The sequence below is a fragment of the Dermochelys coriacea genome, chromosome 17, assembly GCF_009764565.3.
Source record: "Dermochelys coriacea isolate rDerCor1 chromosome 17, rDerCor1.pri.v4, whole genome shotgun sequence".
Classification (NCBI taxonomy): domain Eukaryota; kingdom Metazoa; phylum Chordata; order Testudines; family Dermochelyidae; genus Dermochelys; species Dermochelys coriacea.
In genome coordinates, this window is record NC_050084.1 from 2,362,309 (window position 1) to 2,377,353 (window position 15,045).

At 69.1% G+C, this 15,045-nt stretch overlaps 1 protein-coding gene across 3 annotated transcripts in view; it reads right to left on the reverse strand.

The window, feature by feature from the left end:
- Positions 1-666: 666 nt before the first annotated feature.
- Positions 667-15,045, reverse strand: part of GIT1 (GIT ArfGAP 1) — a 29,932-nt gene continuing 15,553 nt past the window's right edge. For 2 of the 3 annotated variants that reach the window (XM_043499231.1, XM_043499232.1), the window contains 13 exons: positions 14,749-14,797; positions 14,441-14,513; positions 11,076-11,173; positions 10,630-10,741; positions 10,274-10,401; positions 6,057-6,209; positions 4,871-5,101; positions 4,171-4,224; positions 3,567-3,653; positions 3,201-3,277; positions 2,377-2,559; positions 1,906-1,969; positions 667-1,759 (listed from right to left, as the gene is read on the reverse strand). In XM_043499231.1, the coding sequence (XP_043355166.1) occupies positions 1,547-1,759; positions 1,906-1,969; positions 2,377-2,559; positions 3,201-3,277; positions 3,567-3,653; positions 4,171-4,224; positions 4,871-5,101; positions 6,057-6,209; positions 10,274-10,401; positions 10,630-10,741; positions 11,076-11,173; positions 14,441-14,513; positions 14,749-14,797 (1,522 nt within the window). In that variant the 3' untranslated portion in view covers positions 667-1,546. The remainder of the gene's footprint in view (positions 1,760-1,905; positions 1,970-2,376; positions 2,560-3,200; positions 3,278-3,566; positions 3,654-4,170; positions 4,225-4,870; positions 5,102-6,056; positions 6,210-10,273; positions 10,402-10,629; positions 10,742-11,075; positions 11,174-14,440; positions 14,514-14,748; positions 14,798-15,045) is intronic. The other variant, XM_043499233.1, reaches the window with a different exon arrangement.

A 15,045-nucleotide genomic window follows, 5' to 3' on the forward strand; every position in this document is an offset into this window, starting at 1 on the left:
CTGGGATCCCCTGGACACAGCGCCACCCTCTGGCCATTCCCTGAACACCTGTGCCACAGCTGGGCAGCAGTCAGCCTCCCTGCTGCCACCCACAGACACTATAACACAGGCCAGCCCGACTCCTGGAGGCGTCAGTGGTCCTGGGGCTCTGCCCCCCCCCCCAAGGATCCAGCCCGGCAGGGCCCCAACTGCAGGAGCGCCCTGGGCGGCTGGGATGTTTGTGTCCCAGCAGGGAGCCATGCCGGAGAGGCAGGCCCCGCACGCCTATGTGCCCCTCTCCGGTGAGTGCCCACAGCCCTCCCCCGCACGCCGCTGAGTGCCACAGCCCCCCCTCCCCTCCAGCGGGGCCTGACCACGCTCTGTCTCTGCAGCTCTTCTCAAGAGGTGGCTCCTGTCGGCCCACAGCAGGTGCAAGAAGTGGCAGCGGCCCCAGCAGCGAGGGCTGCTGCCCCAGGGGGTGGCGAGCGAGAGCTCGGCCTAGCAGGGAGCCGGCTCTGACCCCCGGCCCAGCTCACGCTTTCTGCTGAATAAAGTGTTTTAAGGGAGTTGCTGCGTCTGGCTGCTCCTGCGGGGCGGAGGGGCTGCACGAGCCGCAGCGTTGGAGAACGGCTGGCCGGGGGCTCAGCTTGTCCCAGGGGGAGCCGGCAGAGAGGGGAGAGCCAGGGCCACAGTCACGTCTTTATTTGATCCAAATGTACAGTACACACCTGGCCGTACAGGCCCCAGCCAGCCTGGGCTCTCCTCCGTCCCTTCCCCAGGCACCCAGCTCCTGTCGGGGGTAGGAGCCAACCATGCCCACCTAGGGTGCCCGCTCCCATGGCACTGGGACTTTGGCTGTAGAGAGAAATCCTGGGGCGGTGGAGGAGGGCCCAGGGGCCATGAGGCGAGGAGCCTGCCCCAGAGTAGCCATGCAGGGGAAGAGGTGATGGCTACGCAGGCTGGGGGTCTGAGGCTCACACTCACACACAGGGAGAACATGCCGGTCGCCAGCCTTGGCAGGGCTCCGGTTCCAGTGTAATGCTGCGGGCAGCGCCCTCCACTGAACAGGGCTGAGACCGCTAGGGGTGCGGCTCCTCTGCCCAGCACAAACAGCTACACACACTGTACAGGGGAGAGGCGCCCGGGCAGCAAGGGCAGCACCCTGCTGCCCAGTTAGTGGTTCCTTGGCTGATGGCGGGTTGGGCCGTGAGAACGGAACGAGGGGCTATGTACAGGGGCACACGCAGCCACGCGCCGCGGCTGGGGACAGAACCATTGACCGTCTGGGAGTGTCCATAGGGCAGCATTGGCGCTGCTGCATAGGGGAGGGGCAGGGGCTAGGGCAGGGGCACAGCCAGAGCCGCGCTCTGCCCCATGCTGGGACACTGGCAGCGTGGGGGGAGGGGGCATGGCCAGAGCTGCGCTCTGCCCCACGCTGGCAGCACGGGGGGCCAGGAATGGCACGTGCTCAGGTCCCGTGGGCAAACTAAGGACACTTGCGCTGGCTGGTCACCGGCCCCACGTCCTAGCCAGGGGAGCCGCCCGCTGGGGGGGGAGGGGCCAGACCTCACAGCTTCTTCTCACGGGTGGTGATGGTGACCAGCTGCTTGGCGGCCTTGGCGATGTCGTAGGCGCACTGGATGACCTGCTGCGTCAGGAGCTGGTAGTCCACGGGCGCGCCAGGCTCCGGCGGGATGGTCTTGCGGCACTCGCTCTGCAGCCGGTAGGCGCTGGCATTGAGCAGCCGCAGGGAGCCGCGCACCGTCTCCAGGGCTGGCTTCTGCAGCAAGGCAGAGACAGACCTTTGGGCTCCGCTGCCAGGCAGGGGCGCCAGGGGATGGGATGGGGGCGCAACCCAAGCCACACGCCCGCACCTGGGAACAGGAGAGGCATGGCTGGGGAATTGGGCCCCCAGGCCCCTCTTACCTTGGGGAAGAGCGAGGCCATTTCGGTGACGGCGGAGTGGATCTTCTCGGAGCAGGGCACGAAGCTGGGGAAAAGGCAGAGCCGTTAGGCCTGGCCCAGCCACAGCACTGCACGAGCCCCAGCCCCAGTGGGGCGCCAGGTGGCTCCAGCTCCTGCACCCAACCCCCAGCCGACACCGAGTGGAGGAATTGCCCGTAGGAGAAGCTGGGAGCTGGAGCAGCCTACCCCAACCCCCAGGCACAGCACCTCCCCCCAGCAATGCAGCCACTTCTGGGGGATGGGCAGCCTGAGAGAAACTGAGGCAGAGCCCTTGGACCAACCAAAACTGCAGGGGGTCATTGGCTGGCAGGATCCAGCCCCCAGTCCCTCCCCCACCATGAGGAGCATGGGAACCTAGCCAGGAAAGGGGGGCCCAGCTCTCTAGTGCCTATGGCTCTGAACAGCCCCAGTTCAATCCCTGCCCGGCCCTACCTGTCATGCTTGAACTCCTGGGCAGCCCGCAGCAGCTCCTGGATGTTCTTGGTGACCTGCTCGGTCTTCAGGATCACGTCCTCCGTGCTGGGCAGCCCGGGGTCCAGCTCCCCATCCAGGGCCTCCAGCTCGTGGTGGAACTCGTCGTCCTTCCCCAGGTCCAGGAACCGCTTCCCGTCCATGCTGCAGGGACCGAGCTGGGTCAGGGGCAGCGGGCCATGAACCAGGGCAACCCCAGGCCATGGGAGGCGTTCACCTCGCCAGGAGACCTGCCCCAGGGCCCTTGCGTCGGGGGCTGGGCACCAACGCTGGCTGGGATTCCCAGCACTCTGCGCCAGCATGGGCACGGGGCCTAGAGAGCAGCCAAGTGCACCACGGCCCTGCCCCGCCCCACCCTGCCCCGAGCAGCAGCTCCTTAGCCCCTCCCCTCCCCACCAGGCCCCGCCCCTGACCCCGATCAGCAGCTCCTTGTCCCCGCCCCTCCCCACCAGGGCCTGCCCCTGACCCGAGCAGCAGCTCCTTGGCCCCGGGCCCCGCCCCCCCCCACCAGGCCCCGCCCCTGACCTGAGCAGCAGCTCCCTGGCCCCGCCCCACCCCACCAGCCCCGCCCCTGACCTGAGCAGCAGCTCCCTGGCCCCGCCCCACCCCACCAGGCCGCCCCTGACCTGAGCAGCAGCTCCCCTGGCCCCCGCCCCACCCCACCAGGCCCCGCCCCTGACCTGAGCAGCAGCTCCCTGGCCCCGCCCCACCCCACCAGGCCCCGCCCCTGACCTGAGCAGCAGCTCCCTGCCCCGCCCCACCCCCACCAGGCCCCGCCCCCTGACCTGAGCAATTGCCTCGCCAGCCTGCGTGTTGTCATAGTCCAGGTCAGTCCCCTGCCGTGCCGGTCTAGTTTGCTGGTCTAGAGGGGAGAAGGGGCAGCGTCAGGTGCAGGCTCCACCCTCGGCTCCCCAAGGGGTCAATGACACCCCTTCCCCCCAGGGTAGGCTCCTGGACCCTCCCCCATGAGGCTGGGGAACCCTTAAATGGGAGCCTCGTCATGGGGCTCCCTGTACAGAGGCCTCCCCTGCCCCGGGCATAGGGCTGGGATCTGCCCCAGTGTTGGGCCCACCCAGCATTGAGGGCTTAAGCCCCACTCCAGTCTGCCCCAGGGCCGGTCCCTCCCCCTCGGTTCAGAGCGAGTACATCACCATGTGGCGGGCGCCATCCTGCGTGCCGGAGAGCAGTGGGGAGGAGGGGGGGAAGGGCACCGAGGAGGCAGACACCCCCTTCCGGATCTGCAAGGGGACAGGGAGAGTTGGGGCAAGTGGGTACGAAAGGTGCCAGCCCCCCAGAGTCACAATTCCAGCCGCACCCACAGACAGCCCGCCCATTGGCACGCACGAGGCATGGCTGACTCCCAATCGACGACGAGTTCCCCCCGCTCCATAGCATCCGTCCCAACCGGCTCCAGCTGGCAGCAGCCCCTTGGGCCCTGCCCTACTAGGGGGTCCCAAACTAACCCCCACCCAGCGCGTGACTGGGCTGCCCACGCACACTGTGGCAAGAGGGCACCTCCAGGCCGGGCAGCAGGGCTCGAAGCTAAACAGGGGCTTCCCTGGGGGGAGACAGAGCCAGCACGTGTGCCGGCAGGGCATGAAGACTGCAACACACGCTTCTCCAGCACCACAGGGCCAGTGGGGGGGGGGGCGCTTGCTTCCCCCGACACAGGCACAGGGGGCTGTGTATCGCACAAACAGCAGGGGAGCACGACCCCCCAGGAAGCCAGTCCCAGGGTCCCTCCAGCCCCCTTACCCGGTACACGCTGGCCGGGATGTGCGTGGAGTACGCAGCTTCATCCTCCACCTCCTGGTGACACAGCAAATGTTACCCCCAGGTTGGTGCCCAGCGACCCCCCAAAGCCCAGGCTGCTGGGAGCTGCCTCCCAACAGTGCCCTGCTCAACCACCACCAGCCCCCGTGCCCCAGAGTGGTGAGTCAGTCCCACGGGTGCAGAGTCCCCCCAGTCAGCGCCATGCCCAGCACCCCGCTTGGCAGGCCAGCAGAGCACCGAGGTTCAGCCTGCACGTGCCCGGCCTGTCCTCCTCAGCTACCAGCGTGGGGAGTCCAGCTGCCTCGTGGCCACTGACAAGCAGCATCAGCACTCGCTGTGCGGCCCAGCACGGCCCAGGCCCTAATCACACAGAGCTGGGATTAGGACCCAGGAGTCCAGGGGCTGGTCCTTCTGGGCCATGCTGCTGTCAAGAGGGCCCTGATCTCGCAGCTGGGGACCCAGGGGAACCCCTGTTCGGCCCTGCATGCTGTCTGGCTCCCCCCAGCATCCAGTGGCAGAGACCTGGAGTGGGAGCCTGAGCCACAGAGCAGGACGGGGGGCTTCGCCCAGGTGGCAGTGCACAGAGCTGCAATGCCGCCCAGGTGGAGGAAAGGGGTGCCCGCGGATGCTGCAGCAAGGGGGACACCCTGGGACGAGCATGGCCCTGACCCCCCGGACTCACGCTGGAGTGGAAGGGCTGCAGGCGGCCGACCAGCTCGTCCACCGGGCTGCCCAAAGGGGCTTGAGAGCGGAGCCCGGCTCGTACATGGAGAAGGCCTGTCGGTCGCGCCGGTGAGCTGCTGCCGTGGCCACACCATGCCCATAGCTCCGAGCGCTCGCTGGGGGCCGGCACCGCGTGGCCGGGGCCCGGCTGCTGCCGCATCTGCGAGTTCTCCGCCTGCAGCTTGTGGATCTGGAGGGACGGAGCAGTGCATGGTGGAGATGCCGGCACCGTGCCCAGACAAACGCCCCCCCCCGCCCCAGACCCCACAGACACCCCCCGGCACCGCAGTCATGCCCCTGGCATCAGGCCCACAGACATGCCCCCTCCCATGGCCCCTGCACCATAGACACACCCCTGCCCGGGCCACAGACATGCCCCCCTGCCTCACAGAAATGCCCCCTCCCCCGCATACCCCTGGCCCCTGCACCAGGCCCACAGACATGCTCCTCCTGCCTCACTCCCAACCCCACAGACGCCCTCCCACAGCCCTGAGCCCACAGACATGCCCTCTCCCATGGCCCCTGCACCATAGACACACCCCTGCCTGGGCCCACAGACATGCCCCCCTCCCCCACATACCCGTGGCCCCTGCACCAGGCCCACAGACATGCCCCTCCTGCCTCACCCCAGCCCCACAGAACGCCCTCCCACAGCCCTGAGCCCACAAACATGCACTCTCCTCCCCCCCACAGCAACAGATCAACAGACGCCCCTCCTCCCCAACCCAAAGACATGGCCCCCCAGCACTGGGCCCAGACACACCCACTCTCCCTGGCTCACAGACATTCCTCCTCCCCGCAGAGACATGCCCCCTCCTGCCCCAGCACTGGCCCCACAGACACACTCCCCCAGCTTTTCTCACTCCTCCCCCGGTGGGATTTACCCCAACTGGAGGAGTCAGGCCAGGGCCACCTTGGCACCCAAGTCCCCTGTAAGCTGTGCAGCCCCCACCTAGCCCAGCCTCCAACCTGCTGCGGCTGGGGGACCCCCTCCCCCCAGCCCCAACTCTGCTGTGGCCCAGACCTGCCGAGGCCAGGGTGACCCGGCCTGGCCCCAGGTGTGACTCCACTTCCACACTGGTGCACAGACCAAAATTCATTCGGCACACGGGCGGGAAGCCAGCGGGACGCTGCCCAGCACCAACCTCACGCTGCAGCCGGCGCAGCTCGTCACTCAGGCTGTTGTTCACCTTCATCAGCTGCTGCACCTTGGCCTCAGAGGCTGCCAGCGCCTTCTTCACCTCCAGGTACTCCTGCAGCGTGATGGGCCCGTCCGACAGGTCCGAGGAGTCCATGCTCTGCGGGGAGAGCGGCTGAGCACGGGGCCCGTGCCGGCCCGCCCCAGCCACCACCCCGTCCCGCCCGCGCCAGCCACAGCGCCCGGCCCGCGCCGGCCCGCCCCAGCCACCACCCCGTCCCGCCCGCGCCAGCCACAGCGCCCGGCCCGCCCCAGCCACCACCCCGTCCCGCCCGCGCCAGCCACAGCGCCGGCCCGCGCCGGCCCGCCCCAGCCACCACCCCGTCCCGCCCGCGCCAGCCACAGCGCCCGGCCCGCCCCAGCCACCACCCGTCCCGCCCGCGCCAGCCACAGCGCCCGGCCCGCCCCAGCCACCACCCGTCCGCCGCGCCAGCCACAGCGCCCGGCCCGCGCCGGCCCGCCCCAGCCACCACCCCGTCCCGCCCGCGCCAGCCACAGCGCCCGGCCCGCGCCGGCCCGCCCCAGCCACCACCCCGTCCCGCCCGCGCCAGCCACAGCGCCCGGCCCGCGCCGGCCCGCCCCAGCCACCACCCCGTCCCGCCCGCGCCAGCCACAGCGCCCGGCCCGCGCCGGCCCGCCCCAGCCACCACCCCGTCCCGCCCGCGCCAGCCACAGCGCCGGCCCGCGCCGGCCCGCCCCAGCCACCACCCCGTCCCGCCCGCGCCAGCCACAGCGCCCGGCCCGCCCCAGCCACCACCCCGTCCCGCCCGCGCCAGCCACAGCGCCCGGCCCGCCCCAGCCACCACCCCGTCCCGCCCGCGCCAGCCACAGCGCCCGGCCCGCGCCGGCCCGCCCCAGCCACCACCCCGTCCGCCGCGCCAGCCACAGCGCCCGGCCCGCCCCAGCCACCACCCCGTCCCGCCCGCGCCAGCCACAGCGCCCGGCCCGCGCCGGCCCGCCCAGCCACCACCCCGTCCCGCCCGCGCCAGCCACAGCGCCCGGCCGCCCCAGCCACCACCCGTCCCGCCCGCGCCAGCCACAGCGCCCGGCCCGCCCCAGCCCCACCCCGTCCCGCCCGCGCCAGCCACAGCCCGGCCCGCGCCCGCCCCAGCCACCACCCCGTCCCGCCCGCGCCAGCCACAGCGCCCGGCCCGCCGGCCCGCCCCAGCCACCACCCCGTCCCGCCCGCGCCAGCCACAGCGCCCGGCCCGCGCCGGCCCGCCCCAGCCACCACCCCGTCCCGCCCGCGCCAGCCACAGCGCCCGGCCCGCGCCGGCCCGCCCCAGCCACCACCCCGTCCCGCCCGCGCCAGCCACAGCGCCCGGCCCGCGCCGGCCCGCCCCAGCCACCACCCCGTCCCGCCCGCGCCAGCCACAGCGCCCGGCCCGCGCCGGCCCGCCCCAGCCACCACCCCGTCCCGCCCGCGCCAGCCACAGCGCCCGGCCCGCGCCGGCCCGCCCCAGCCACCACCCCGTCCCGCCCGCGCCAGCCACAGCGCCCGGCCCGCGCGGCCCGCCCAGCCACCACCCCGTCCCGCCCGCGCCAGCCACAGCGCCCGGCCCGCGCCGGCCCCCCCAGCCACCACCCGTCCCGCCCGCGCCAGCCACAGCGCCCGGCCCGCGCCAGCCCGCCCCAGCCACCACCCCGTCCCGCCCGCGCCAGCCACAGCGCCCGGCCCGCGCCGGCCGCCCAGCCACCACCGTCCGCCCGCGCCAGCCACAGCGCCCGGCCCGCCCAGCCACCACCCCGTCCCGCCCGCGCCAGCCACAGCGCCCGGCCCGCGCCCGCCCCAGCCACCACCCCGTCCCGCCCGCGCCAGCCACAGCGCCCGGCCCCGCGGCCCCGCCCCAGCCACCACCCCGTCGCCCGCGCCAGCCACAGCGCCCGGCCCGCGCCGGCCGCCCCAGCCACCACCCCGTCCCGCCCGCGCCAGCCACAGCGCCCGGCCCGCGCCGGCCCGCGCCAGGCACCACCCCGTCCCGCCCGCGCCAGCCACAACCCGGCCCGCGCCGGCCCGCCCCAGCCACCACCCCATCCCGCCACGCCAGCCACAACGCCCGGCCCGTGCCGGCCCGCCTCAGGCACCACCCGGCCACCACAGCACCGGCCGCGCCAGCCTGCCCCAGCCACCAACCCACCCAGCCTGCCCAAGCCACCACCCCGGCCACAGCACCGGCCTGCCCCAGCCACCATCCCGCCCGGCCTGCCCCAGCCACCACCCCAGCCACCACCCCCGGCCTGCCCCAGTCACCCCGCCCAGCCACCACCCCCGGCCCACACCGGCCTGCCCCCAGCCGCCACCCCGTCCGGCCACAGCGCCTGCCCCAGCCACCACCCCGCCCGGCCACAGCGCCCGGCCTGCACCGGCCTGCCCCAGCCAGCCTGCCCGGCCACAACACCCAGCACGTGCCGTCCTGGCCCCAGCTACCCCACCCCTCAGCTGTGGTGCCCAGTCCTGGCCCCCACCTTGTGCACCCCGCCAGCACCGCCCACCTGCCAAATGGGGTCCTTCCAGGAGCAGGGCCATGGCACAGAAGGCACCCACCAGCTGCTCCCCCAGGACCCGAGCTGCAGTGGCTCTGCCCAGCCCACGGGTATCCTGCGGGCAGCAGGGTCCCCTAGTGCCATCTCTGGCTCCAGGCATCCTGTGCCCACCCATAGCCCCCTCCAGAGCTCACCAGCCAGTGGCCCAGGTCCAGGCAGGAGCCAGGAAGAGAAGAGGCCAAAAACCTGGGCCCAGCCTGACCCGACTCCAGCAGCTGCCCCGGCTTGGACCCGCCAGGACACCTAGAGATGACCCAGCTTCCTTTCCAGAGCAGCGGGAAGGAGCCCCTGGGGAGACTAATTCTCAGTGTTGATACACGGGCTGGGACTGCTCAGGGGGCCGGAGCGGGTGGGGCCCCCAGGGCTGGGCTAGCAGGGGGCTGCGGGGGAGTGTGACATTGCACTCCATAGGATTCTGTGAAAATATGCTAATGAGTGTGAATATGATGTAACTGGAATATGCTTCATGCAAAAGGTCTCTTGTAAGGTATCATTACAAAGCTTATAATCTGCTGAGTGTGGTCATCCTGTTTGTATAAATGTATCACTCTTTTATCTGAAACTAGAAATATGAAATTTAACTCTGAGGGCCTATTGTAATTATGCAAAGTGTGGGCCACTAATGGTGGTTTGGAATCTTGATGGCTCCCATTAACCAGGACAATTGACTGTGAATGGCTCTGTTTACTTGCAAGCCTTCCTGTGAGTCAGGCTTGGAAGGCTTGTGGGGGGTCTCACAGGACATGTGACCATGTCACCTGGTACTAGAATCCATCTTAAACCTGGTGCTTTTCCATTTTGAAGGAGGGGTGGGGACCCAGAGAGACAAAAGATTCCCACCTTGTACCAAAGCTATAAAAGGGGGTGGAACAGAACAAAGGGGGCTGCAGTCATGAGAAATCCCCTAGCTACCACCTGAGCTGAAACAAGGACTGTACCAAGGGGAAGGATTGGACCCAAACTAGAAAGGAGTCTAGTCTGTGAAAGAAGATTATTGGAACATCTCTGAGGGTGAGATTTCATCTGTATTCAGTTTCCTGCAGTATTAGGCTTAGGCTTGCGTGTTTTTGTTTTATTTTGCTTGGTAATTTACTTTGTTCTGTCTGTTATTACTTGGAATCATTTAAATTCTACTTTTTATACTTAATAAAATCACTTTTTACTTATTAATTAATCCAGAGCAAGTAATTAATACCTGGGGGATCAAACAGCTGTGCAGATCTCTCTCTCAGTGTTCTAGAGGGCAAACAATTTATGAGTTTACCCTGGATAAACTTTATACAGAGTAAAACGGATTTATTTGGGGTTTGGACCCCATTGGGAACTGGGTGTCTGGGTGCTGGAGACAGGATCACTTCTTAAGCTGTTTTCAGCTTTTGGGGGACATGGTTCAGACCCTGGTCTGTGTTTGCAGCAGGCTGGTGTGTCTGGCTCAACAAGACAGGGTACAGCAGTCCCAAGGTGCCAGGGAAAATGGGCTCAGGGTAGTCTCAGCACATCAGGTGGCAGTCCCAAGGGGGTCGCTGTGACCCAACCCGTCACAGGGAGCCCAGAGCTGGGCTCACAGGGGGTGGCAGGGCGGGTGGAAGGGGTGCCCAGGGGGGCAGCACGGGGGCTCACCCGGGCACGGTTGTTGCGGGCAGCACTGCGCAGCGGCTCTTGGTCCGTGTCCTCGTCAGAGGCGACGCTGTCGTAGTCGTGCTGGTCGTCTGGGTCGCTCTGGCTCCGCACTGGGTAGTCGACGGCGTCTGGGGAGAAGATGGGAGTCCCAGCGCCTCAGCACCCACAATACACTGGGGCAGGGAGCCACAGCCAGCCCAGTGCTGGGGCACCACAGTCACGCTGCTCCCCAGCCGGGTTGCATTGGCGAGGAGAAAGGCTCTGCCCAGTCCGCCTCTCCCCCCGGGCAGCCAGGACGCCACCATCCTCCTCGGCCTCCCCTCCCCCATGGGGTTCTTCCCCCATCCCCCACTCACCTGTGGGGCTCACCAGGCTCTTGCCCTGCTGCCGTCGCTTGGCCTCGCTGAGGATGTCGATGATGAGGGTGGCGAACTCCCTGGCATTGAACCGGGCGAGCTTCTGCCGCCCCTGGCAGAGGAAGAGTGGGTGAGATGGGCTGCAGGGCCCCGCCGCTCTGTTGCCCTGGCCAGATGCCCTGCACCGAGCACCCAGGACAGCCACAAGCAGGGCTGGTCAGGCCGATCCGGGGGCAGGACAGTGAGCACACCCCCACTGCCTGAAGGGGCTGCGGATCAGGAGTGAGGGGCACTGCAGAGCTGGTATCATGCAAAGGGGACCCTCTGAGCCCCTGGGCCCCCAGACCCAGGGGCACCGGGGAGGAGCCAGGCCCTAGGGGTCAGGGATGGTGTGACCGTTATCCCTGTCGGGGAGGAAGCGCCGGCCAGAGGGGGGCGCGGCGTACCTGGTTGCGCGTGGCGGAGTATTCAGGGTTGACGGGCAGGAAGGGCACAGCGCTGCGCTCCGTCACCAGCGTGCTGTGATTCTGCGTCGTGAGCCAGACTGCAGGGAGCAGACGGGCAGCGGTTACCGGGCACCTCAATGTCCCTGCCCCCGCCCCACTCACCCAGGATGCAGCCCCAGCCCCATGGGAGCTTGACGCTGCACCTCAGCACTGGGGGGAAACAGACCCAGAGAAGGCCCAGACCAGCCCCAGCAGCGAGCCAGGGACAGAGCAGAGTTTGAACCCAGGAGTCCTGGTGACCTCGCTATCTCCCCCAGTTCCCCCAGAGAGCCCCCCGCCCAGCCCCAGAGCTGGCCCATCCAGCAGCCAGGCTGCTGTCGTGCACCCCCCTGGGGTAGGCTCAGGCACCCCCATACCCTCCTGCCAGCTAAGAGAACCCATGCAGCTGGGGGCATCCCCAGAACGGCAGGAGCCCCCAGCACAGGGAAGGGGAAGCCCCACTGCTGAACCAGGCAAATGCAAGGCCCCAGTGCCAGGGGCATCTGGAGCCTGGGCCAACTCGCCCAGAGCTGGGCTCCCCCCCCCCCCACTCTGCCTGCAGGGGGCTGGACCCCTCCAAACAAGCCACTGAGAGCTGGGCTGGGACTCGCTGAATGGCCGGGAAGGAGCCCCAGAGTACAGGCTGCTGGCTCAGCCCCAGCCAGGGCCCAGTGAAGGCAGCACACGCCCTCCAGCCAGTCCCAGGGAAAGGCCAGCGGGAGCCAGCGCTAGCGGAGCAGAGGGAGGAGCTGGCACTCCCGTTAGCCTGGGCACGGCTCCAGTCTGGCACAAGCCATGCAGCGATGTGGCAGCACCATCGGGACAATGACAAGCCCCGAGCGTAAGCCCCGGCCGGCTGCTCCAAGCACGGCCCCATGGCAGCACAGCCAGGCTGGGGGCTCACTGCACCCCTCTCCCAGACACCCCACTGCACAGCTCTGCTCAGAGCCCAGCGCCTGTCCACCCCGAGTGCCTGTGGGCACAGCTGTGCTGCTGGGAAGCTCCTCCTGACTCACGTGGCTGCCAGGCTGGGTTACGGGGGGATTTCACTCGGGTTTGCCCTGCCCCTGACAGCGCCCGGAGTGATCCCGTCGCCCCCACAGGCTGGCCCCAGGGACGCTGCCTCGCTCCACGTGAGCTGGGCCCCTCTGTGGCCACCCCCATCCACCCTGCTCCGAGGAACAGGCCTGCGGGTGGGGGGGAAGCGCGGCCTAGCCGACAGCCCTGCCCTCTGGCAGTCGGCCCTGACGCCCTGGGCAGAGAGCAGCAGACGGGGCTCTCCCGCCGAGTGGGTGTCAGCAGCCTCCACCAGGGCAATCGCCTGCAGGGCACCCTGTGCAACCCCCCCCCCCCGAGGGAGACAGGCTCCCGGGGGCCATGCAGGGCAAGGGCAGCAGCTCCGCCCTGGAGAGAGCAGCCAGTTGGAAGCCAAAGCCCAGAAATGCCCCCAGCCTCCCCCCACCTCCTCACCCTGCCAGACACCCGCCTACCCCAGCAGCTGCTCCCAGCCCCCCGCCAGGGCCCTGCCAGCTAGGACCTCCTGGGGGAAGGATCAGCAGGGGTGCAGCCAGCCACTCCCTGCATGGGACCCCCCAGACCCACCTCGAGCGCTGCCCAACAGCTGCCCGGCCCCCGCGGCCCTGCGCAGCCCACGGCCTGTCGAAGGAAGTCCAGCAAGGAGCCCCCCTGCCCAGCCCAGCCGGCAGGCGGGCGTCAGCAGCTGCCAAGGAATGAGGAGGGCGGGCCCAGCTCCCGGCTGCGGGGCGGAGGGAGCCAGCTGCTCTGTGTCTGAGCCACATCCCCAGCCAGGCCCCAGCAGCGCCCGCCTCCCCCGTGCCCGGGAAGAGCCGGCCCCACCACTGTGCAGCAGCAACGCTGGCTGGCTCGTGGCACCCTGCGCCAGGCGCTGGCACCATGCCCTGCCCTATCCACCAGAGAGTTCCCGGGCCCTCCAGCGCCACAGCACCCCGGCCAGCTCCCGATCCCCACCGCCGGCTACTCACACAGCGGAGCTGTCGGCCAGGAGCAGCGCTGGGCTCCCCCCACGCAAGCCGGCGGGCACTGGGGGCTGCGCGGGGCAGGGATCCCTGTGGACACTCGACCCTGACAGAGGCATTTTGTACCAGCCATGCCCTCTCCGGTCACTGGTGCCCAGCCCAGCACCTCTGCCCCCTCCAGTGCACACCAGGCTGGAGAGGGGCGGATGGTCTCCGGGGCCCGCTGGCATCACCTGCGCAGACCTCTCTGTGACAGGCCCCTGCACTGCGACCCCTAAGCTTAGGGCAGCAGCATCTGTAGCTACATCACAGCTGGAGCCCCCCCAAAGCGCCCCCAGCCGAGTGTCCCTGGAAGCTGGGGGCAGCACCAGGCCCAGCTGGGCAGCGTTCCAGGCCAGACTCAGCCGGGCTAAGCCCCGGGCACTGGGATCCTGCTACCCAGATACCGAGGGATCCCCGCCTGCGCCTGGCAGAGCCACCACCCCTTGGGAGCCCAACAGCCAGGCAGAGCAAAGGAATCTGCCAGCCAGCCATGCTGTGCCAGGCAGGCGGCCGGGGGAGCGTGTTCTGGTTAATCGAGCCTGGGGTCTGTTCCCAGCTCCGCTATGGGGGCACCTGGGGATAGACCCATCCCAATGACACCTCTGCTCCCCTCTGCCCTGCCAAGCACGGAGTCCTGCACATGAGAGCGCTGGGGGGCAGCTTTCTCCACACGCTCCCCAAGTGCCCAGGGCTGCACCACGCGCAGTAACACAGGGAGATCCCAGAGCCGCACACCCCTGCACCAGCCAGCCAGGGACAGCAAGGCCCTGCCCTTGGGATGGGAATGACAGGGCTGGGGCTGATAGCCAGACCCGAGCTGGGCTGGGCGTGGGGGGGATGAGGGTCTTGGCATTCCTTGCCACTGACTTCCATAGGGAGTGGGCACCCCAGCACCCATAGGAGCAGCCCCACACATGGCGCCCCAGGGCCCAGGCTACAGCATGGGGGGCTCCTAGCTGGGCACAGAGCGTGGGCCAAACCCATCCCTGGCTCCCCAAAGCTCCATCCCCCCACAGCGCATCGCCCCACCCCCCAATGCACCGGCATCACCCCCCTCCCCTGGCATCACCCTTTTGCTCCCGCCCCAGCATCGCCCGCCTTCCCCAATGCACCACCATCGTTCACCCTCTGCCCCGCACACTGGCGTCACCCCTGCCCTAGCATCGCCCATCCCCCCATGCACCGGCATCACCCCCCGCTCTGGCATCGCCCGCACCCCCCCCGCATCGCCCACCTCCCCAATGCACCAGCATCACCCCCCGCCCTGGCATCCCCCACCCCACGCACCAGCGTCATTCTCCCTGCGGTCCACCTCGTCATACACGTCCATGGCCAGCTCCTCGAAGAGGCGGTTGCTGAGCTGGAAGCAGAGATGGCCGGGTTACGGGGGCAATATGGGGGGGTGGAGTCAGAGCAACCCCTCGGCTCGGCAAGCTCCAGCCCCCTCGGCAGCAGGGCCCCATGGTGGGGTGGGGGGTTCCCGTGGTTGAAATCAGCCCTGTCCCAGGGCAGCTGGTCCGTGAGAGGCGGCTGCTGCAGGCCAGGCCAGGCCTGCCCCCACCCCACAGCGGGGCCCAGCCCCCAGCCCCACTTACCGCCTGTAACTTCTTCTTCGCCACTTTCGCCAGCTCAGACAGATCCAGGCTGCACATGGCGGGAGACAAAGCAAGAGGGGTCACTGCTGGGCTGTGCCCCCTGCCAGCCGACGCCCCACAAACCCTCAGGCAATGGGGTGAGCCGCATGGCCATAGACGGCATTCAGCTCACCTAGCCACGACATACCGACCAGGCACCGCGGCGAATGGCTAGTCCTGGGGCACAGGCGGGGCGATGTGGGTCAGGAAAGGAATAGCAGGGGGCTGTGGGTCGGAAGTGAGGGGCACCGGCCGGGC